Genomic DNA, 25,940 nt, shown 5'->3' with positions numbered 1-25,940 from the left:
AATTTTATTCAAGTTAAAATTTTGTCACCCAAGAGGCATTACTTATGGACTGACCCTTGTATTTTCATTTTAACTTTAATTTAAAAGCATATTTTATTTATAAGAAATACAATATCATATGAACTTTTGATTAACCACACATTCAGAAATACAGTATAATAGATAAAACTTATTGTTAAGTTTTCATATTGATTTTTTAATTTTTGTTTCTAATGTTTATTTTTTTGGGGAGAGGGCACTCATTAGGAAAATTTAATTTACTGCAGCCCCCCCCCCACACACACACATATACATACCTGACATACCTGACTACACTGAAATTGATCCAATTTTGACAAATCTTGCAAAATTGGACAAAGCATGGATTAAAAGCTGGACTTGGCTCCATCTGATATATATATATATATATATATTTTTTTTTTTTTTTTTCTGTTTGGCCATGTGAAGAGATATCACTGTGGAAAACACTTTTTGAGTGTTGAGGAACTGAAAAAGACAATAACAGGTTTGTTTCAACAGCATAGTCTATCCTTTTTCCACAGTGCTTAAGTTAGTTGGAAAGAACAATCGCAAAAATGTATTCAATAAGTTTGTTAAATAAATGACTAGTGGGCTTTGCCCCCTGCTAACTTTTCTCGCCCACCCCTGCACATGCTTTTCTATGTAAAACGTAGAGGTATACGGAGTAAGTCAAATCTTTTCTATGTAAAAGACATACCTGTCAAAATGCACTGGGCGATATCTAATCAGGAAATGACCTATGTAATTATTTATCTGTGCATTTGTAGTGTGCAGCATTCTCAAGGTCAAATAAATATCACGGTAAAAACTCCAGAACGGTGTACACCCTCCAACATGGCGGCAAGCAAAACAGTGTGAAAGCAGTGATTGACAAGTTGTAACTCCCATATTTCGACAAATAGACAGGAACAAAGCAGTGATTGGCAGATGCCACTGCTTTCCATGCCCACTGTCCTAGGTTGATATGCCTAGGGTGTTTTTCCTCATATTTGCCGCTGTTTTTAAATCGGGAACTAGTTTTTCCATTTTAAAATAGCAAGATGGAGAGATAGAAACCCTACCTAAGCTCAGACCCTCCCTGCTCGATGACACGAAACAATCAGAAAAGGGAGGTGCCTTCACCTGTCAGTTATCGGCATCTTCCTCGCTTTCATCGAAGTACCTGCCAGTGTATACTATACTGGACTTCAGTCAATATCACTATGTAATTATTTACTTGCGTTCACGTAGTAAATAAAACTTACAAATTACTTAACTGTAATTTATATCAATTATGAACTAAACTGTAATTAAAAATACAAATATATATTTTTTATATAATAACAATAATTTGAATGATATTCCCCATAAAAATATGTCAATGCAATTATAATTTTTTTATGTTTTTCATAAAAGTTTATTTTATTGTATCTGCCAAAAAAAAAAAAAATGAATGAAAAATGTTCAAATATGTCTATGCTGTATATGGCTATGAAACATTGCAACATGATACAAAACGTTTAGGCAGATTAAATGTTTATGAGCTGAATTCATTATGTAGGAAATATGTGAACTCTATATATTGTGATATTGCTATGAATTACTGATATTTGCCTTCTTTTTTGTAGGGTGACATTACAGCTGCCCCAACTACACTGATTTCAGCCAGTAGATACATTAAAATGAGAGATCGCATCAGAGCAAAATATGTGAGTAAATTTAAAATTTTTATTGTTTATTTTTATAATGATTGTGATTATACATTCAGATTTTGGATACATTAAAAATTCTCAGCCTACAGTACCATATTACAAAATCCATTGATTTACCCTTTAACCCTTTTCAGATTATGTATGTATGTATGTGTGTGTGTATGTATGTATGTAGAACATATACACGTCTTTTTTGTTTGTGATTTCTGTGGAGTACTTATATCAGTAATTATAACAGTAATTATAACAATATCAGTAATAATTATAATCAGTACTTATATCAGTGATGCAACTTATGCAATAACTTCTGGATCCAGATCCAAAAGCTATTGCATCAAAAAAAAAAAAAAAAAAAAACAATAATAATGAGTTTTTTTATGAATTGTGTATGTGTGTTATGTAAAAACCTGAAATATAGAATCCTAGGTGTACCAATTTGCTTTAGTAAAAGTTCAAAATTCAGACTTATCAAAGAAAATTGATAGAATTGATCATTTCCATTATCTAACTGAAATACTGTATATTAAGCCAAAAATATGAACACATTTCACTTTATTTCACACTATTACCACTCTGACCCAGTATCCCAGAGCAATTATCAAAGCACTTTCTCTTAAAAAGCATCTATTGTAGAGAGTGCTAAAGCCCCCTAATTTATATAATTATTTAATTTTGCCCTTCTAAAGAAAAAAAATTAGCCTACTTAAAAAGAAAGAAAGACACTTTTCTTGTGCGTGTGCATGTATGTGTACACTCATCCACCCATGTAACTTTAATGCACTAACCATTAATTCTCCTAATCACTTGGTCACTGGTGGCACCACTCCTGCCTCTTCATGGCAAGGCCAGAAACCTGGAAGAAGAAGAAGAAATCCATCTCCCAGAGCTAAAAGAAGCCTAAATGGATCACAAAAGTTTTGCTTCACTTGAGCCTCCAGGCTCTCTGAAAACAATCCTGACAGGGCCGGTTTTACCATTAGGTAACCCTAGGCGACTGCCTAGGGGCGCAAGAACGATGGAGCGCTTGTCCATCAGACGAAACTGCCGTTCATTTGTCGGACTTCTGCCCCTGAGCCGACAGGCGTGAAAGAAACCGAAAATTCCTAATTCGCTTATTTACTGGTCGATTTTTGCGTTTTCTTTATTTTTGAATAGGACTGTACTGAATGCGCGTGCCGTCCGCTGTGCCACTACCGTCGTCGTCCAGCTACAGGCGTGAGGCTTAACTAACCTAGAAACAAGCTGTAGGATATCTACTCTCTTTTCCACGATCTATTTGTATCAGTCAGTCTCATATTATTGTGAGTTGTCTTGTGTTGATATCAAATGAATCGGTAAGTACCTATAAAAGTTCAGGTTCTGTACTGATTTTTTTTTAACGTAGAATACATTGTAACGGAGGACCATCGATATATAGAATGGACTGCGCATTATGCGGTTTGATCTGTTCAAGGCTTAGATAAAGAGGGTAAACCGTGGGGTACATACCGCTCTTTTTTTACGTCTTTTGATTGGTCAACTACACATCTTAATTATTATTACATTAATATAAACTTAAATATTTTAATATAAAAATAATTATAAAAACAAAATAATACATACCGGGTCGCGGCCAGCTGATAGTGTAATCGGTAATCAGTTATATAAAATAATCTCGGTTCAAATCTCGCATCTCTTTAGTTTTTTTATTTTTATTGATTCTCTATTATTTTACAATAATTATATCTCAAAAAATATTTTTTACAGACCTTCAAAATGAACAAAAAACCACCTGGTTACCGATATAGAAAACGAAAAGCTGAAAAAGACAATGTTTTGGAAAAACAAGAAAGTGCTTTCTTAAAATACTTATGTCAAGAAGATGGTCAAAAAGAAAATGTTGAAACTCTTAATACAATATCTGAGGAGACAGTGACCGAAACAACAACTGAAGAGGTGAAATCTTCAACTGTTCTGGATATTGTCGAGGTCGATTCCGAAGCTGAATGTTCGGCTTGTGGTACTGTTGGTACTGAAGAAATCAATTTTCAAAATTTAAGTTATGATGATCCAGCAACTTGGAGTAAATTAAAGATTTGAAATGTTGATAAATTATGTCAACTGTTAGTTGAACATGGACCAAAACAAATTTGTAATTTTGACTTTCCAAAAGATAACAACAGTCAAAGATTTTCAACAACACACTATACTCGAAAGTTATTTAACGGCGAGACAATACAGCGTTCGTGGTTAATGTATTCAAAATCCACAGATTCTGCATTTTGCTTTTGTTGCTTGTTATTTGATCATTGGAAATGTTAACATTGCTGATTCTGGCTTAAAAGACTGGAAAAATATTTCGTCAATTATAAATGCTCATGAGAAAACCCAAAGACATGTCGAAAATTATCATAAATGGAAAGAACTGGAGATAAGAATTAAAAAACATACAACTATTGATGAACAGAACTTAAGAGTTATTAAAAAAGAAGAAAAACATTGGTTGCAAGTTCTAGAACGACTGTTTACATTAGTTCAAACATTGGCTGTACAGAATTTGTCTTTTCAAGGAATAAATGAAACATTATTTGCTCATGGAAATGGAAATTTTTTGAAATTCGTTGAATTCTTAGCGAAATTTGACCCGATTATGAATGAATATTTGAGAAAAATAAAAGATAAAGAAACATGTGTTATTATCTTGGAAAAGATGTGCAAAATGAAATAATAAAAATTATTTCTGATGCTGTGAAGAAAAAAATTTTAGTTTAGATGCCACTGTATTTTTCGATACAATACATCGTTTGTATGTATATTTTTCCGGCTCGACTCGATGGGAATACTTGAAAAAGCGCATATCTAATTTTACTCTTAAACCAGTCTGTGACACACAATGGGAAAGTCGAATTGAGTCACTGAAACCTTTGAGATATAATTTGTCCGGTGTTTGCGATGCATTGGAAGAGATATTTCAAGATGATCATTTGTCGGGGTTAAATGGCAATACTATGAAAGTAGAAGCAAATGGACTTCTTAAAAATATTACGAAATTTAAATTTATTGCATCTTTAATTATATGGTATAATATACTTTTTGAAATAAATGTGACAAGTAAACAACTTCAGAATAAAAGCACTGATATGTAGTGTCAGTCATGAGTAGTGTCATGAATTGTATAAATGACACAAAAAAATTCTTAATGAGGATTCGAAATGATGATGAGTGTGAAAAATTGTTGGTTGAAGCGACAAAAGTTGCTGAGATTTTAGGTGTACCACCTAATTTCGAAGAAGAAAAAGAAAAACAGTTCGACTTAGAAATAAGAAGAAGCAATTTATGTACGAGCAAGAGGATCAACCTATTAGTGATTTTAAACAAAAATTTAAGATTGATTTTTATTTTTCAATCATTGATACCGCTATTGCAGCTGTGGATGATAAATTCAAACACATGTCTGTATTAAATGAAAATTTTGGTGTTCTTATAAATATATACGAATTGCAAAAAATTTCTTCTGAGGAGCTGCTTCAAAAATGTTTAATTTTAGAAAGATACCTTACGCACAATAATTCTCGAGATATCAATGGAACAGATTTAAGTAACGAATTGCAAGTAATAGCGAGACGAATTTCCGAAAACACTTCGGCAATTGATGTCCTCTCATATATTTTTTTTTTTTTTTTTTTGATTTGGTAGTTGTTGGCGCATCGGCTTCTGTGGCCATATTGCACCTCCCAAGGTTTTTGCAGTACTTTGATCCAAGCCAGAGGCGGGAATCGAACCCGCGACCTTTGGGTTGCCGGGCAGGTACTTTACCCACTCGGCTAGCCCGGTCGGCTCTCTCATATATATGTCAACATAAATTAGAAAACAGTGTTCTAAATTTATTTATTGCGTTGCGCTTATTCGCAACATTGCCAGTATCAGCAGCCAGTTCAGAAAGGAGTTTTTCAAAATTGAAATTGATAAAAGCATACACTCGATCGACCATGGCTCAAGAAAGACTGACTAGTCTGGCAGTAATATGAATTGAACAAAATTTCAGCTAATCTTGACGTCGATACATTAATTCAAACATTTGCAAGAGCAAAAGCACGAAAAATTAATTTCTCATAATGAATATTAAATTTCAATATGTATTTAACTTTAACTGTAAATGTATTATTCAGTATGTTAATGAATTATTGATGTTTAAAATACGAGTTAATGAAAATTATTGAAAAAACTTTTTTCCTTTTTTGTGCAATTTAAATACTGTTTTGTTAATTTAAAAAAAAATCAATAAATTTTTTTTATATCAAATTTGTTTATATTTGGCTATGTTATGTTTGGCTATGCATGTGAATATGTAAGTACGTATTGATAAGGGGCGCATGAATTTTTCTTTGCCTAGGGTTGCCAGGTACCCTTGCATCGGCCCTGAATCCTGACACATTATGACAGAGAACTCAAACACTCCAAAAGGAATCTCCACCTTTTCTAAAGTACGCTTTAAAACTGAAATCCCTGCCAGACCATCCTACGTGGCCATTCGTTTTTGAGCCACGATGGGAAAATTTGTACAACACCCGTAAGACTGTCAATCGTCCTTTTGGTATTCGTCTCCAAGAGCTACTCAAAGAACTTAATATCAAGGTAGACAAGGTTCACACCCGAGCTTTTTGCTCGGGTGTGAATTGTCCAATCGTCCAAATGGAGTTATCTCTTTCTTTTTTTCTGCAAAGCAAGCTCTTCTTCGTAGTAATTTACAAAACTATTCATAATAGTTAGCGTTGTTGAATGTGTGTTGTCATCGTCTTTAATTTCCTAAACCGTTTTAGCTAAATTATTTAGCCTTAGTCTTCTTTGGTAAAACGCAGCTGAAGGACTATCAGCCTCCCTAAATTTCAGCTGTATTTTTCGCGCCTTTTCTTTCTCTTCTTCCAATATTATACCGTCAATAATCGCTTGTACTTCTGTTGTTGCCCTTTCATCCCCGCACCGTTGGTAAATTCTTTTTTCTTGTAAGAGATCTTTTAGTCTATTTCTGCGTTGTTCGTTTCTTTCCTTAATTTTTGAGTAATAAAATGATTTAGCACTTTCTTTAGTTTTCGTTCACATTTCCCACTCATTTCCATCTTGTTCTACTATCTTTTTAATAACTGTTGTAAAGTCCCAATCCTCTCTCTCCAGAACTGCTGGGTGAGCTTCCAATAGCCTTTTCCCAGACTAACGTTCGTAAATAAATCTCCCTTCCACATTACTGCCATGTGATCTGAAACTTGTCGACCTCCCGCAAATGTCACATGCCGTATCATTGTTATCTTATCCTTCAACTGACTCGTTGCATAAGTGCGATCTATCCTAGTTCCTATATTTTGGCTATTCTGGTGGCCGCTCGTTTCCCTGGATTTTTTTCCCTCCAGACGTCTACCAAGTCCAATTTAGTACAAACCTCGATTAATTCACGAACCCCCCCCTGTACCAGGATGCGGGGTACCCCCCAGAATTTTGTCCATAATGGGGTCAGGAACGCAGTTCCAGTCCCCTGCCATTACAACCCACTGCACCTCCCTCACCGCCCAGTCCCTGAAACAGAGTTTTCCTTTCTAAAGTGGAATTTGGATTATAGACACAGATTAGTCTAATTGTGCGCCCCCCCATAACTCCAATCCACTGCCAAAACCCGACCTTCTGTATCCTTACCCGCCAGTCGTACATTCCCTAAAATTGGAGGAACCACTACTATTCCCACCCCTGCGGATCGATTTGTCCCAAAGCTCCAAAATCCTAACAACCGGTATCTGTTTTGAAACTGCTGGATGTCTGCTAAACTTGCGAAGTGGGTTTCTTGTAGAAACCAAATCTTCACCCCCATGTTCATCATAATTTGCCATATCATCCTTTGTTTGTTAACCGCTCTCGGACCCTGTATATTTAACGACATAAATGTTATTCCGGACGTTGTGAGCAGAACTTTACTAGAACTTCTGTTAAGATATTCCTATGTTCAGCATTTAACTTAAATTTTTATTGGTGAGCAACACAGTGAGATCTCCAACATTCTTGTTTCTAATATTGGAAATAACGAAATCTCCCCAAGCGAACTGTATATTTACTACTTCACCCTCCTCGTTTTCATTCCAAAGAAAAATCGGTTCTCCTCGAGTTTTAACAATTTCCGCCGAGCTTCGCCTATATTCCCTGTATTCTTTTGTGTTTCCTACTACATTTAACCATTCTATTCCTTCGTATTCCCTTGTTTGTATGCCATCTGAATCCGAATCAGACCTCGAAAGTGTTTTGCAATCTTTCTTACCGCCTGACAAAATTGATACCTCTTCCCCCTCTATTTGCTTTGTTTCGGTCTCTTCTTGAATTTCCTCTGTTCCCCCTTTTGCTCTTTTAGTTTTACCGCTTATTTCTTCCTTCTCCCCCCGCTTATGTACATTTTGTACTGTATTTTCCCCTTCCATATCCTCGGTTAGTTCTAATCTGCGTCTCACCCTTCTGCGCTACTATAGTTTCCACGCTCTCAGCGTTAGGCATATCTTTAGGCGGCTCGCTCGCTTTTTGCTGTCCTACCCCACCAGTAACTCTTTCGGCAAACGTGCGTTCCGGGCATTGAATGAATTTATGCGTGGAAGCTCCGCATTTTTTACAATTATTAAGGCAGTTGGCCGTAATATGACCTGTGCCATTACAATTAAAACAACGTGATTTTTGGCATTCTGCTCCCAAATGGTCTTTACCTCCACACCTCAAACAAACTTTCTGAACTCCTGGGTAATTTTTTAATAACCTATGACCCATCAAATCGATGATGTTTGGCACGGGCGTTTTCATGTCAATAGGAATTTGCACCGTACCTGTTTCTACGCCTGGCCATTCCTCATATTCTTTCCTGTGAATCTTAACAACCTTACCAAACTCGTTAAAAAAACTCTCTACAGGACTATTAGACATTTCTACCCGAAACCTGTCAATAGTAACCACTTTGGGTATGTTACCAATTTGCACAGGTTTGATCATTACGTTTCTAATAGAAAACCCTTTCAAAACTTTTTCTCTTGCCTCTGTTGTTTTCAAGACCAACTGATATGTCTGCCTCGGTAATGGAGTTAATCCTTTTATTTCGTGAACCGAAACAACCTGAGTCACTCTCCGCATTACCTCTCTAATTGGACAAACCTCTGTAGTCTGAAACTCCACTGTTCTTTCTCTAAAAAAGAACTGTGCCATAATTAATCTCGGTTCCTTAAGGAAAATGAATAAGGTTACTATAATTTCACTATTGGAAAATGAATAGTTAAAAATCCCGTGTCCTGCCTGACACCAGCAAAACGAAAAATGAAAATACCTAACTTGGCAGAAATAAATTTCAAATAAATGTAAAACAAAAGAAAATCAATCACTTACTACCCTCCTAAAGGAGGTTCCCCACAACGGGGTAACCTCAGCTGAAAGGATCGCCGCTAACCTCTTGATACGATCGGACACTTTCCTCAATCTTCAGAACGAGTAGAACAGATCTGAACGAAACAATTCACAAAGTAGCCTCTAGAGTCTAGACGATCGTTTCGAAGCTAGTGGGCTTCATCATCAGTGGGCGGGCAGGTACCCTGGTAATGCAACGTGCCATCACAGTTGCGAATTTATTTCCACAATATGAGAGATGCCAAAGGGTGTTGTTAATAATGTATTAGAAAATAAATGCTCAAAGGCATAATTCCTTATGGGAATTATAACAGTAGTCTTCTCTACTAGAAAAGCGATATTTATTTGAAGTAATGTAACAGCAGCTATCTCGTTGTGAAGGCAACCACAATATGAGATACAATTAAAACGATGCCTATTACGCTACATACGTAGTTAAATTTTATGGGTTAACTATGGTGTATTTACACCGATATTATATAGTTAATTACTTAAACCCATAAGGAATTATGCCTTTGAGCATTTGTTTTCTAATACATATTTATATACCTAATATACCTTCATAAGTGACACACATTTCACAAGTCTTATGCAACAATTGACATGAAGCTATGCATGGACCATCTAAAGCTAAAAGTATGCCTTAAAACTGTATTTAATCTATGAATTTCTTTTTGACATACAAATTATGTGGAAAAAAGAAAGAGTAATTGTTGGATTTTTATTGGTCTGATTTGAATGAAATTTGGATTGGCTCAACAAATATTTTTTAAAGCCTTTTTATGAAATTTTATGAAAGGCTATCCAGTGAGAGTTGGGTTGTAGACGGACATGGCAAAGATGAGGGGCGCATATGCAGATGCACCTAAAAAATATTGAAATTATGGTTTTGTTGAGTAATCATTTATATCACATATTAGAATTTAAATCACATATTAGAATTTTTCAGTGATTTTATGTTACATGTAATAAAAATAAATATATTTCAAAAGCACTGTCGAAATAATACCTTGTTCAACAAATGAATGAAATGATACTTATAGAGTTAAAAAGTTTCCAAACTATATAACTATATTTTTTTGTTCCAGGGAGATTACTGGTTCTCTTGCCTTCTTCCCATTGGTCATATTGCAAATTATAGTTCTTTGCGTAAATTACAAGAGGAGAAATACAAGATTCATGAATTTTATTTTGGTAAGTTGTATCTAAATACTCTTAACAAAACTTAAATTATCTGAAACAGAATATGAGTTATTATAATCTTTATAATTTTTATCATATTTGAGAACTGAAGACTATGTGTGATGGAGTGAATACTTAAAGAAGTACTGCAAGTTCATCTTGATAGAGATGGAGATTTAAGGCAACCACATGGATTTGTTAAGGGGACATCTCCTTTTAACAAATGCATACCTAACCAATCTAATTAGATACTATGAAGTTTTCAGAAAGGAGGTGGATGCAAGAAAATTATTTCAACATCACTTATTTAGATTTTAGTAACTGGATTAGGCAGCATAATTCTTGAACTGATATGTTCCTCCATTATGTAAAGCCTGTATTTCTTCATTACTCTCTTAATTTCACATTGCAAACAACAATTGTTTCTGAAAATGATTGCTTTTAATTACCAACATCTCTTGTTTTTCAGTTATTTATTTAGGATGTCCCTGAATAATGTGCACATTCTTTAGTCAATATCTTCTTTAAACTTAACTTACTTACTTTTCCCTTTCATATTCTTTAGTGAACATCTTCATTAATATGTTTTTAAAGGGTGAGTACTGTTAAAAATTTATGTTATACTTTTTTTTTATTAATTTACGAATATTCAGTGCTTGAGAATTTTAGCCACTAAAATAGTCTTAAATTTAAATCACATTTTTATTTCGAACACCTCTGTTTAAAATTATGGTTTTTACCATACCAGTATAACTGTTCTTGCTTAATATTGTGGAGAATTATGCTTTGTTCAAGCCCGTGACCACCAAATACGGAGGATGCGGAAAGGTCAGGTAATGACCACTGCATATCCCCGGAGCAAAGCAATATGGCCTCAGTTGCTAATGCTCCTAAAATAAAACAAATAACAACAACAACAACAATTATGCTTCAAAAAAACCCCTCACTTGCTCCCTTCTTAAATACTTTGGATGTAAATTACACATAAAAAGTTTCTTAAGCATGGGTATGAATATACGAATTCTTGCGTTATTCTGAATGCCCACTTTATCAAATTCTACCACATTTCCCCTCATTGTAAGCACTGACTCATATGTGGTAAGGAGACCTCTCAGTGATGCTGCTGGTAATCAGATTACATTACTGGAATTCAGTGAGCACACGTGCCCTTGAACACCTTCGCTAATGGTATATGACACAGTCACAAACATGAAGAAAGGAGACCAAGACAGAACAAGGATTTCATTGAATCTTTCAGCTCAGTGAAACCCAATGTATGTGGATCAGTGGAAACATCCACTGATCAACAAAAAGTTGATCAGTGGATGTTTCCACTGATCAACTTTTTGCCAGAAATTCTGTTCAGATTATACTTCGCCATTTATAGAATTCAGCAGATTTTCTGTGCACTGCATGACAAACACAGAAAGGGACTAACCTGTTGGGTGCATGGCCCAGCATTAATACACCATTGCAATCACCACTTTGGCCAAGACTGGAAGTCCAGAGTCAGTCCAATTAAGATCAACCAATTGGTAAGTCGACTTGTTAAGATCAACTGTACTCCACTGGTCCTTGCATTTTGTTCTGGGACAATGTCAAAACAACGTGTCAGTACCTACTAATTCATGAGTGGCATTTCCTTGTTGATGGGTGGAGAGCCTTATAGGTACTGAAGTTTTTTCTTTACTCATATAAGCAATTCAGATTTTTCTATTTCTGAGTCTACAAAGGCCCAGTATAATTGGATTGAAAATGAAACTGAAAACACTTCAGCAAGATGACAAGAACAGAGAGCAGTTTAACTGTGACACTGTTCTTTCTTATCATGAACTAGTGACCACACTCTTTGGAAGATATCACCATTCTTTATTCAGAAAGGATTGGAAGAATTGGCAGGCTCCCCCATGTTGGGAAGCAGTTACATTCAGGGGATATGTTTGTGGAAACTTCCTCAACTAAGCATTCAGAGCAACTGTTAAATGCCTAGAATTTAAGACTGCCTCTAGTGGCAGTCTCTCTTAAGATGGTTGGTAGTCATGGTTAGAAGCCATGGGATAGTTAGCTATAGGATTTTATTCAAGAGGATTGAAGGATGATTGGATTAAGAGATTAGTAGGCAAATTGTTTTTCCATAATTTGTTTCAGTATAATTTAATTATAATTTTATGAACTTTAGGCCATGGAATTAGCTCTGTATTTCATGTGCCTTGATATACACAGATTCTCTCAGTGTAGTCTCTGCTATGTGAATTAACCTCTTCCCTTCACATCCTGTATTAAGAAACATCCAATCACAATTACTGTCTTGCACTAAGCTCAACTAAATTGATCATTCTGATGGATCCCTGGCCACTCTGGCATCACTGGAAACAAAAAAAGCTGGAAGACCAGCATCAAACGCCCATACCTTGGTTCCAGGGTTACATCTTTGGAGGCCCCGAGTGCCAAGCGAGTGATCAAAGCGAGTTTAAAAGCGATTTAGAAAGCGTCTTCTCTAGAATCAGCAGATTACTGAGCCCTTATTCAAGCCCTTATTTTCAAAAATTATTTCTTTTCTGCTCTTCTAAATAAAGAAGCAAGCGTTCCAAAAGAAATTAAAGGTACCTTTCTTATTTTTGTATATAGAACTAATCTACATAACACACTAACCACTAACTTCTTATCGCTTGGTCACTGGTGGCACCGCTCCTGCCTCCACGTGGCGGGGCCAGTAACCTGGGGGAAAAGCTATCCTCAGTGGCTAAAAGGAGCAACCATGGATACTGACAATTACCCAGCTCTTGAGCCTAGACGCTCATCTCATGACTTGAATGAATCGGAACGTGACGTATCCCAATCAAAGAGACTACGTAAGAATGAAAATCAGGAGGAACTTCCAACATTCCTTATACTTCATTCTCTTACAACCAAACCTATGAGTGCACTTTCCCCATTTCTAATTCAGAAATGTTTAGAAAGTGTGGCTGGTTCACCGAAAATGGTGAAAAGGCTCCGATCTGGAGATCGGTTAGTTGAAACAGCTAAGCACCAGCATTCTTAGGCCCTATTGAAAATATCAACTTTTGGCGGAATACCTATACAGGTCACTCCTCATGCTACTTTAAATAGTTCGAAAGGAGTAATATCCGAATGGGACCTAATGGATATCACTGAAGATGAGCTTGTTGAAGAACTAAAAGAGCAAAAAGTCGTTCAGGCAAAACGAATAATGACTAAAAAAGATGGTGAACTTGTTCCCACTAGAAGCATTATTCTGACATTTGGCACACCAGCTTTACCATCATGTGTCAAAGCCGGATACCTGAATTGCCGTCTGCGACCTTACATTCCCAACCCAATCAGATGCTTCAAATGCCAAAATTTGGACATTCGCAAACGGTATGTCGAGGAGATACTGTCTGCCCGAATTGCGGATCAAAAACCCACACGCAAGCAGATTGGGCCCCAGGTGCCAAGCGATTTTGTGATCAAGTGTCTTTGCCAGTGAATTTGCGCTCTCTTGAATAAATAAAATCGTCTTCTTTATTTACAGCGTTACACTAACAATCAATTAAATAAGCTTCAGTAAAGAAATCACTTTACTTGAACAGGAGGAAAAGTAACCTTCTTTCTTTTTTTCTTTTATTTTGCATTACTACTAACCCACTACCGCTTGGTCACAAAGGTGGCACTGCTCCTGCCTCCACGTGGCGGGGCCGGTAACTTGGAGGGGAAAAGGTCTCCCTTCCAGGGCGAAATGGAGCAAGAAGTCCGTAAAACCCAGAAAAACACTGGGTGCATAGAAGAAACCTTGACAAGGCAAGAACAAGAGGAGTCTGGTTCTGTCGCAGCAAAACGTCAAAAGACTGACGTAGGCAGAATCCGAACTCCAACATTCTTGATTATTCATTCAACTGAAGAACAACCAGTTGGAAAGCTCTCTCCATTTCTAGTGCAGAAATGCCTAGAAAGCACAATAGGAACTCCAAAGACAGTTCGTCGTCTAAGATCAGGTGACCTACTAGTTGAAGTTGCCACTGCTCAACAGGCTGAGCAACTACAAAAACTGAAAACTTTTGGTGGAACTTCTATCACCGTTTCACCCCACATTTCCCTGAACACGTCAAGAGGTGTCATCACCGAATGGGACCTCATGAACGTGTCAGACGAAGAACTAAAACAAGAATTACACGACCAAGGAATCATTAATGTCAGACGAATTATGACAAAGAAAGATGGCATACTAGTTCCTACACGGAACATAATACTTACTTTTGACAATCCCAAGCCACCAACAGTGATAAAAGCAGGCTACCTTAACTGCCGAGTTAAACCGTACATCCCGAACCCATTACGCTGCTATAAATGCCAGAAATTTGGGCACTCACAGACAGTCTGCAGAGGAGTAGCTGCCTGTGCCACGTGTGGATCCACTGAACACATTAGTACTGACTGCACAGCCACAAGACCAATCTGTCTGAACTGTAAAGAAGCACACCCAGCATATTCCAAAGAGTGTTCCCTTTGGCAGCGTGAAAAAAAGATACAGCGGTACAAAACCGAACATAACGTAACCTACCAAGAGGCCAAAAAATCCCTACCGGTTCCTAATACTGTACTAATAAGCTCACTTATGCACAAATAACCACAAAACACATATCAATTTCTACCCAAACGGAAGTAACTATACCACCAAGTAAATCACTAGCTGAATGGGCAAGGTCATTGTTGTCTCCAGTACCAACGCCCCAAACGAAAAACAAACAAAGCAAAGCCATAAATACGCCAATCTCAGTACAACCTGATGCCATTCTACTCCTGACTCAAACCAAACAGAATACATGGACTCAGAAGACAATTTGAATCACGACGAACAGGTTCTAGAACTGTTCTCCAATGAGGACATGGATACAGGGAAACCTTATTTCCCAAAGAAGGGAAAAGTTAAACTTGACCGAGGCAAATCTTCTGTCCCTCGAAAAGAAGTCGAGGGTTCCACTAAACCCAAATAATGCTTACTTTCTTACAGTGGAACTGCAGAGGCTATCGCAGTAACTTGTCCGACATCCAAGATCTACTTTCACAATATGACCCTATTGCCTTTTGCTTACAGGAAACCAATCTGACACAAAATATAAATGTTTCCCTTCGGAAATACATAATACATCGTCAAGATCGTGTTGCACAAAATTTGAACAATCCTGCCCATGGAGGAGTAGCACTGATTATCAATGCCCAGATACCCTCAAAGCCACTCCCGCTAAAAACAAACCTTGAGGCAGTTGCTGCACGAGTCAATATTAACTTTGATTTAACCATAGTCTCACTATACTTGCCACCTAACCAAAATATAAGCTATGCCGATTTAGAAGAATTAGTAATACAACTTCCCAAACCCTACTGTATCTTAGCAGACCTCAACAGTCACCATCCGCTGTGGGGAAACCACAATCTGGACAAGCGTGGACAAATCATTGAAAAATTACTCGATCAACAGAATCTGATAACTCTCAATAATGGGGCTCACACCTATACACATCTTCCGACAGGATCTACATCAGCTATTGATGTCTCTCTGTGCACAGCAACCATATATCCTCTATTTGGATGGACTATTCACAGCAATCCGCTGGGCAGTGATCATTATCCTGTGATATGTCGCATTAACACAAGCATTCCCCACCTTTCTTACCGGATCCCCAAATGGAACTTTTCAAAAGCTGAATGGGATGTGTACAAGCAGCTAGCAATACTAGAAGAAAACCAAATCCAACAAACATCCATAAACCTGGCAGTAGAATACATATCTAATCAAATACTGCAGGCAGCAGACAAAGCAATTCCAAAACAATCCACAAAAATATCGGCCAAATCAAAAGTGTGGTGGAATGATGAATGTAATGCAGCTAAAAAACAGAAGAACAAAGCATGGAACATCTTCAGGAAGTTCCCCGCAACAGAAAACCTCATCCGCTTTAAACAGGCAAGAGCAAGGGCAAAACGAGTCAGGCAGACTAGCAGAAGGGAAGCATGGAGACGCTTCGCATCCACAATCACAAGCACGACAAAAACTCAAACAATATGGGCAAAAATACAGCGGATGTACGCAAAACACCCACGTGTCAACTGTCCCATGCTCACTGTCAATGGCCATGATATCACAAAACCTGAGGATATCGCAAACACCCTGGGTAAAACTTTCATGAATATATCAGCCGCAACATCATACTCGCAATATTTTCAGGCACACAAAGCACAAGCTGAAAAAAAAACGTATCAATTTTGAATCAGCATCAATTTCTGCGTACAATCTCCCCTTCACAATGTCAGAGTTGCATCATGCTCTATCGTCTACTAAACTCAGTGCAGCAGGGCCAGATGGAATCCACTACATCATGATAGCAAAACTCACCGAACCGGCTCTCAAGACTCTGTTACTCCTCTATAACAAAATATTGAAAGAAAACATGTTCCCCGACAAATGGCACCATGCGTACATTCTGGCTTTTCCAAAACCAGGCAAAGACCCTACAAATCTGCAACATTATCGACCTATTGCACTCACTAGCTGTATGAGCAAGGTCATGGAAAAAATGGTTAACGCCCGCCTAACCTGGTTTCTAGCTGCAAATGATCTCCTAAATCCTGTGCAATGTGGTTTCCGGGAAGGTAGATCCACTCTTGACCTTTTGATCAAGACAGAAATAAACATCCGGGATGCCTTCGTCCGAAAAGAACATCTTGCAATGGTCTTCTTGGACATCGAAAAAGCCTTTGACACTTCTTGGAGATATGGTATTATGCGAACCCTATACGATCTGGGATTTCGCGGACATCTACCACAGTTTATCAGAAACTTCCTGCATTGCCGCTCATTTCAAGTTAGAGTTCACAACCAGTTATCTTCAAAATTCATCCAGGAAGAAGGAGTACCACAAGGGTCAGTGCTAAGTGCTACTCTCTTTAGTATAATAATGAATTCAATAACACACGACCTACCACAAACGATATCCACTACACTGTACGCTGATGACTTCAGTATCGCCTGCCATTTGCCTAACATGCGAATGATAGAAAGGCAGTTGCAATGTGCTATCAACAGAATAGCCAAATGGTCCCAAAACAATGGTTTTCGTCTCTCACACCAAAAAACAGTTGGTATACATTTCTGTAGAAAGCGTAACCTACACCAACATCCGGAACTTAGACTAGAAAATCAGGTCATACCAGTGGTCCCTAGTGTTCGCTTTCTGGGTGTGATATTCGACCAAAAACTCACTTTCCTTGATCATATAAAAACGCTCCGGACTAACTGTCTTAAAAAGCTTAACATTCTGAGAGTTCTATCGGGCACAACGTGGGGAGCTGACCGTTACACGCTGCTAAATCTCTACCGTGCACTAATACGGTCACGTCTGGATTATGGTTCTGTCGTATATAGCTCTGCTAGACCAAGCGCTTTACGTTGGCTTGATCCTGTACACCACAGCGCTCTTCGTCTTGCACTGGGGGCGTACCGTACATCACCGGTTCAGAGCCTATATACCGAAGCGCATGAAACACCCTTACAGCTACGGAGACAAATGCTTTTATTAAATTATGCCGCAAAACTCAAAGGGCATCCAAACCACCCCACTTGGAATGGTGTTTTCTATCCTAAATGGGAAAACCTTTATAGAGCCTACCCATCAATAAACCGACCAACTGGGATACGTCTTCGCTCACTACAAGTTGACTGGCAAATTGACCTGAGTAAGATACAGCCTACTGCCTCTCATGCAGTCCCGCCATGGATGTATCATATACCGCCGTGTGACTTTTCATTCACAGCCTGGGGAAAACACACCATGTCCCAACAGAACTTGCTACAAATACATGCCACACTGAGAACCCAGCACGGCCAGTACACACTGATCTACACAGATGGATCTAAAACTGAAAAGCATGTTGGTGCAGCAGCAGTATTTCCTAACATCACTTTGCCAAAAAAACTCCCCACCGAATGTAGCAGCTATACTGGAGAACTCTGTGCTATCCACATAGCCTTAAACTACACACTCTCAAGAACAAGACTCCACAGCGTTATTTATACCGACTCCATTAGTGCTATCCAAGCTATACAACACAATACAAAAAATGATAACCCCTTACTTAGACAGATCTGGAATACTCTGACCAAGTTAAACCAGAAGAAACAACAGGTTCTGTTATGTTGGATTCCTGGTCACGCTGGCATTTATGGAAACGAACAGGCCGACCTAGCTGCCAAAACTGCTACCGATCCTATAGACCAATCCTTCACTACACCTATATCTGACTATAAATACATTATAAATAAGCGATGCCTTGAACTATGGCAACATATCTGGCAGAATCAAGCCAACAATAAGCTATTTGCATAAAAAAATATCTAAAACCATGGAGATCTAGTATCCGTGAGAACCGACATGAAGAAGTTGTATTAGCCCGATTAAGGATAGGCCACACACACCTGACACATCTTTATTTGCTGGCAGCCACTGACCCACCACTGTGTACAAACTGCAACACTCAGCTCACTATCCACCATCTACTTATTGATTGTCCCAAGTACAGTATTCAGCGACAAGCTATGTTTATCTCATTTCCCACGACGAACACCTCTCTCAGCATTTCTGATCTACTAGGAGACACACCACAGGTGTCCAAAATTTTTGATTTCCTCAAACATATAAAACTATACAACACAATATAAATTTGAACAGCATCTATATAGATGCAATTCAAGATTTAACATCACCATAGTTAGGCGCATTATGGCCTTTGCTGTCCTTGCGCCGTAAAGCCCCCAAAACAACAACAACAACAGCAAGCAGATTGCACCGCAGAAACGCCACAATGCCCAAACTGTAAAGGCCAACATCCAGCATATTCAAAAGCATGCGAACTCTGGAGGGTGGGAAAAAATATTCAAAATTACAAAGTCGAACAAAAGGTTACTTACCAGGAAGCTAGGAAGCAAGTTATGCTCACCATGCCAAAAGTTACTTATGCTGCGGCAACCCAGAATTACCAATCAATAGGAACACAAACGGCAATCACAATGCCCCCATCCATTTCAATAGCCGACTGGACTCGATCAGTGTTATCATCCCCACAGAAATCACCTACAGAACAACGCAAAGTAACTTGCGCTAGTAATACTCCTCTAACTGTCCCACCAACTGCTCCTGATACTCAACGAGAAACTGTAAAACTGAAAGCATCAGCTCCAAACATTGAAGACAAACCATGCCCAACAAATATGGATACCGATGCTGATATCCCACAGGATGAGCCTATTTTAAATTTACATGCAGAAGATGACATGAACATTGGACGCCCTACCTTTTCAAAAAAAGAAAGATTGAAAATAGATAGATCCAAACAGGCTGGATACAAAAAACAGACAGAACCATACCCAACTGCTAAATCTAAATAAAGCAAAACATTTTGTAATGGAACTGTAGAGGTCTACGAAGCCACATTTTCGATGTCTATGATCTAATCAAACAGTACAGTCCAATAAGTTTCTGCCTGCAGGAAACCAATCTAGCCCCACAGGTTACACCAACAATTAAAAACTATAGTGTCTGTCAGCAAGATAGAAACAATTTCAACTCAACACCAGGAGGCGTATCCATACTTGTCAACAACAAAGTTCCTACAAAACAGATCCGTCTGCAGACCACATTAGAAGTTGTAGCGGTACGTATTGTTTTGAATTTTATGCTAACCGTAGTCTCTGTGTACGTTTCCCCAAACAAAGAATTCACAGTAAAAGAACTGGAGGATCTCATAAAACAGCTTCCATCTCCTTTCATTCTGCTTGGAGATTTCAATGGGCATCATCCTATGTGGGTTTCTCCCCAGGCTGATAAACGAGGAAAAATCATTGAAACAGTTCTTGACAACCAGAATCTCACCTTGTTAAACACTGGTGTTGACACTCATATCCACTTTCCCACCGGAACATCAACTGCTATAGATCTATCAATATGCTCCCCAAAACTGTTCCCAGTCATTCAGTGGTTAGTTACAAATAACCCACTGAACAGTGACCGTTATCCGATTATTTGCAAGCTGCAAACACACGCAACCTCACATATAACCAGTCACATGAAATGGAAATTTAACATAGCAGATTGGAACAAGTTCACCGATGCAGCTTCATTTGATGACGAAATCATTAAACGCCAACCTATAGATGATGTTACAGACCACATTACTACACAAATAATAACAGCTGCAACCTGTGCTATGCCCAAAACCAGAGGTGGTACTCACAGACATGTCAACATCTGGTGGAATGATGCATGCCGTGATGCCAAAAAAGAGCAGAATAAAGCTTGGAATCTGTTTGATAAGTACCCAACAACTAAAAATCTGATTAACTTCAAGAAACTTAAAGCTAAGGTCCGTTACGTGCAGAAAAAGGCGAAAAAAGAACCCTGGATCCGGTTTGCTTCCACCATTACTAAAAATACAGCCAATAGGAAAATTTGGGACAAAATCAAAAAACTAAATGGTAAATCCCTCCCGAAATCAACACCCATCATAAGTTGGAAAGGTAAAGATTTCTCCTCCCCAGTGGAAGTCGCAAATACCCTATCAGAATGCTTCGCTGAAACCTCTGCTACATCTGCATATGAGCCAGCCTTTAAACAGATAAAAGCCAATGCAGAAAAATATAAGTTGAATTTCAATACAAGAGCATCTCTTCCATGTAATCAACCGTTTACTCTTTTTGAACTAGAGAGCTCCTTAAATAGATCAACTAATAGTGCACCAGGGCCTGATGGGATAAACTATTTGATGCTGAAACATCTAAATAAAAGAACCCTTAATTCATTACTGATCTATTTTAACCGGATTTTCTCAGAAGGCTACTATCCTCTTTCTTGGCGCCACTCAATAGTCCTCGCCTTTCCTAAACCTGGAAAGGATCAATCAGATCCACGAAACTATCGGCCAATATCTCTTAGCAGTTGCCTTGGTAAGACATTTGAAAAAATTATTCACGCTCGATTAGTGTGGTACCTAGAATCTCATTCGATAATGAACAAGAACCAGTACGGCTTTAGGAAAAATCGGTCAACTCTAGACCTTATGATCAAAGCAGAATCCAACATGAAGAGTGCTTTTATCCATAAAGAACATCTTGTCATGATCTGCCTGGATATCGAAAAAGCCTTTGATACCACCTGGCACTACGGCATTCTTCAAAATCTATATACCACAGGACTTCGGGGTCAGCTACCACTAATCATTCAGAGCTTTCTCCAAAACAGAACCTTCCAGGTGCGTTATTGTAATTCACTATCTCGAACATTTGTCCAAGAAGAAGGGGTCCCACAAGGATCAGGATCAGTTCTTAGTGCAACACTCTTTGCGGTAAGGCTAAACAACGTTACAGACAATATTCCAGCTAATGTTGACACCTATCTATATGCAGACGACCATATAATATCCTGCCACTCACAAAATATGCGTTCCATCGAGCGTCAATTGCAGCTCTCAATAAATAAAATAGAATCATGGGCATCCCACAATGGCTATCGCCTCTCTGCAACTAAAACAACTGCTATTCACTTTTGTAAAAATCGTCAGCTCCATCCAGATCCTGAGCTGAGGTTAGGAAATCAACCAATAACTCTCAGCAAAAATATTCGGTTCTTGGGCCTAGTACTTGACACTAAACTTAACTTTCAGGCTCGTATAATGCAAGTGCGAACTCAATGCATGAAAAAAATGAATATCCTCAAAGTTATCTCTTCTATGGCATGGGGAGCTGATCGCTTCACACTTTTACACCTGTATCGAACATTGATAAGATCTTGTCTAGACTATGGAGCCCCAGTTTATGATTCTGCACGGAAGATAGCATTGGCCCGACTCAATGCGTGCAGCATAGTGCTCTCAGGATTGCTTTAGGAGCCTTTAAGATGCCAATGAACCTCCACTACATCTTAGGAGGGAAGTATTGCTTCTGAGCTATAGCAGCCAAATTACGTAGTATCCCTTATCACCCCATCTGGACATATCTCTTTGAACCTCAATGGGCAAACCTCTATAAAAATAAACCCAATGAAAACAAACCCGCTGGCATTCGGCTACAGGAGCTAATGCAATGCTGGAACATCTATTTTGGAAGTGTATCTCATGCCACAGATACAGTACAAGCACCATGGGCAATATATATACCTCTATGTGATAACTCCTTTCTTCAGTGGAAAAAATACTCCCTATCGAATCAAAATCTTAGACAGTTACATAATGATCATGCATTGGCCAATGCTCACAGCCTTCATGTATATACAGACGGGTCAAAAACTGAAATGTCCGTAGGAGCTGCAGTGGTCCTTCCTACATCCACTATTTCTCTCCAGTTACCAATTGAATGTAGTGTTTTTACAGCTGAACTGTATGCAATAAAAATGGCTTTGAATCTCCTTAACGACCTATTAAATACCCAGGTCATAATATATAGACTCCTTAAGCGAGTGAGTGCCTTACAAAATAAACTACTACATTCCCATCCAGTTCTCACACAAATCAGAACACTGTTATGTAACCTTGCCGAAAAGAAGCTGACTGTAAAATTCTGCTGGATACCCAGCCACGTAGGAATTCCAGGAAATGAGCGTGCAGATGAAGCTGCAAAGCGCGCCGCCAGTTTTGACTCCATCTCAGTTCCTCACTCTGATTTCAAACCAATCATACAACAGATTCAAATCATACAACAGATATGTACTGAGATGTGGACTGAAATGTGGCATACCCAGACAGGAAACAAACTTATTGAGATAAAACAGAATCCACAGTTGTGGAGATCCAGTTTCAGACTAAACAGGCATGAAGAGGTCGTGCTTGCAAGAACACGAATTGGCCATACACATCTAACGCACCTGTTTTTACTGTTAGGAGAAGTTCCTCCACTTTGCTTACACTGTAACTGCCTACTTACCGTTAAGCGCATCCTAATTGAGTGTACGCATTATCATTCAGTTAGAATTGCATGTTTAAAATCACAAATAAATTTACAAAAACCTCTACAACTGTCCCAAATACTTGGAGATGATACCAATTTCTCAGAGCTCTTTGCTTACCTGAAAACGATTAACGTCTACAGTCACTTTTAGACCTATTTTCTATAACGCATACAGTCACTTCTAGACCAAAGTAATAGGCGCAATTTGGCCATAGTAGCCCTTGCGCCACTAAACCCCCACTCCAACAACAACAACATCTTTGGAATCCGGCTTGTGCAGCCAGGCCCCGTGACCAATGGAAACTCAGAAAGGGGGATCCTGATGGTTGAGGGGCCCAGCCTTGATACACCACTTCGGTCCCTGCTTCGACAAGATGGGTGGTCTCGGAACGGCCCAATTGATCCGGGACCACACCCAAATCCGGAACCACAGCCCCTTTCAAGCTATGCTTCTTACCACCAATCAGTTCTTCTTACAGTAGGGTTCCTTTCAACTGTTTGCTCCATCAACTTGCCACCTGGCAAGTAGATGGAGATAGATTTGCTCCATCTGCTACCCCAGGCAGACCTTGATGATCTCATTAAGCATTTCCCAACCCTTTTCTATTATTAGGGGATTTCAATGGACATAGTGGGGAAGTTAAATTTCTTTGAGCTCATTAAATTTGTGCATACTACCTACCTCAAAAAGTTGAACATACTAAAAGCTTTATCTGCCCTGTCTTGAGAAACAGACTGTACATCTTTGCTGCTCCTATATACAACATTGATCAGATCCCGCTTGAATTATGGTGCTCCAATCTATGATTCTGCCTGAAAGAGTACACTACACTGGCTGGAACCTATACAGCATAGTGCATTGCGGATTGCCCTTGGTGCTTTCAGGACATCTCCTACCTATAGTTTATAAATTGAAGCTCTTTATCTCTGCAGGAAAACACTACTTCTTAAATATATAGCCCGAATACAAAGTTGCTGTCAGCATCCTAATCCTGTTGAACCATACCTATTTAATCCTCCACTGCAAAACCTCTATAGAAATAAACCCAGTAAAATAACACTGGCAGACTTATGCCTTATTGAATTAATGCAGAGTTCGAATGTTCCTATTTTCAACAGGCAACAATTAATGAATTACTCCCAACCGCCTTGGACTCCCCCTCCTCAGTAATCTTTCGATATTTATCTTCACAAGTGGGGAAAGAATCGTTTACCAACACTCATGTTCTTCTTACAGTAGGGTTCCGTTTAACTGTTTGCTCTAACTACTTGCCATCTGGGAACGAAACAAATCCATGCAAGCCATCTATAGAAATACGCTGATACTGATGGCTCCAAATCACATTCAGCCATTGGATCAGTGGCAGTATTTCCCTCTACAATCATTTCGGCTGCTCTTCCACCTCAGTATAGCAGCTTCTCTGCAGAAGTTTATGCAATAAAATTAGCTTTAGACAACTTGAATCTCTGAACCATTTGTAAAATACGTAGTATACACGAACTCTCTCAGCTCAATTACAGGAATGCAAAACCCCTCCTACAAGGTTCACCCTGTATTAAATCAAATCAGAAGACTCCTATCACAAATTGAAGAATGTCATCAATCAGCGACGTTTTGCTGGATCCCAGCACATTCGGGGATAAAGAGGAACGAACTTGCTGATCAAACTTTTGATTTAACTTCCATTCCGGTTCCACCTTCTGACTACAGTCACATCATACAAAAAGCATGTCTCGCACAGTGGAAAGAATTATGGCACACCAAAACCAATAATAAACTCTACCAATTGAAACACAATCCAAAGCATTGGTACTCCAGCACCAAAACAGTGCGAAGAGAAGAAGTGGTACTTGAAGGGCACGAATCAGACATACTTGAAGGGCACGAATCAGAGTAGGCCGCCGTAGCCTAGTGGTCAGGCGCGAGGGTGCATAAGTACACGTGCCTTGAGTGACCGGGGTTCAAGCCCGTGACTACTGAATACGGTGCTGTTTCTTGTATTCTGTCTATCTTGTGAACTCCTCTGACCGTTTGGTCGTCCCGGAGTATAAACAGAAAATTTATTTATTTATTTATTATTCTTGACTCACCTTCATCTACTTACAAGCAAAAATTCTCCTGTGTCCATACTGTTCAGAAAATTTAAGTCAAACATATTCTGACTGACTGCCCTCACTATCAACAGCACAGAACGTCCGTCCTGTTTTCCCTGAGAAATCTACGAGAACCAATGACATTACAACATATTATTGGAGATGATAAAAACATCAACAAGTTTTCCTCTTATCTGAAAATAACTGAATTATATAATAAATTCTAAAATATCTCTGTAAACAAAACCAAGTGGTTAAGCCTAAATTTTGTTTTTAGCATTTTTCTGTGAATAGGCGCATTATAGCCACAGCGCCGTTAAACCTCCACAACAAACACACATAGTACTCTGTGGGGTAGTTCTGACATCAAAGAAGAGTTTGGATTACGAGTGATTGCTTGAAAACAGTGATCTGGCCCTTCTAAATGTGGGATCTAACACCTTTTTCCACACGGCTACCCATTCATTTACTGCCATTGATCTTTCCATTTGGTCCACTTCCCTCTTTGAGTACATGGGAGGCTGAAGAAAACCGTTATGGTAAGTGTGTGTGTGTGTGTAAGTGTG

At 38.6% G+C, this 25,940-nt stretch overlaps 1 protein-coding gene across 1 annotated transcript in view; it reads left to right on the top strand.

Annotated features, from left to right (window-relative positions):
- LOC150087120 (twitchin-like) overlaps positions 1–25,940 on the top strand; it is a 3,511,780-nt gene that overhangs the window by 3,172,212 nt on the left and 313,628 nt on the right. The window contains 2 exon segments of the mRNA XM_090372971.1: positions 1,629–1,709; positions 10,196–10,301. Of these exon segments, the coding sequence (XP_090229097.1) occupies positions 1,629–1,709; positions 10,196–10,301 (187 nt within the window).

Source organism: Mastigoproctus giganteus, chromosome 4 (assembly GCF_048544385.1).
Source record: "Mastigoproctus giganteus isolate SK-2022 chromosome 4, ASM4854438v1, whole genome shotgun sequence".
Classification (NCBI taxonomy): Eukaryota; Metazoa; Arthropoda; class Arachnida; order Uropygi; family Thelyphonidae; genus Mastigoproctus; species Mastigoproctus giganteus.
Note: the sequence above shows the minus strand (reverse complement) of the source record. Positions and strands in the feature narration are given on the sequence as shown.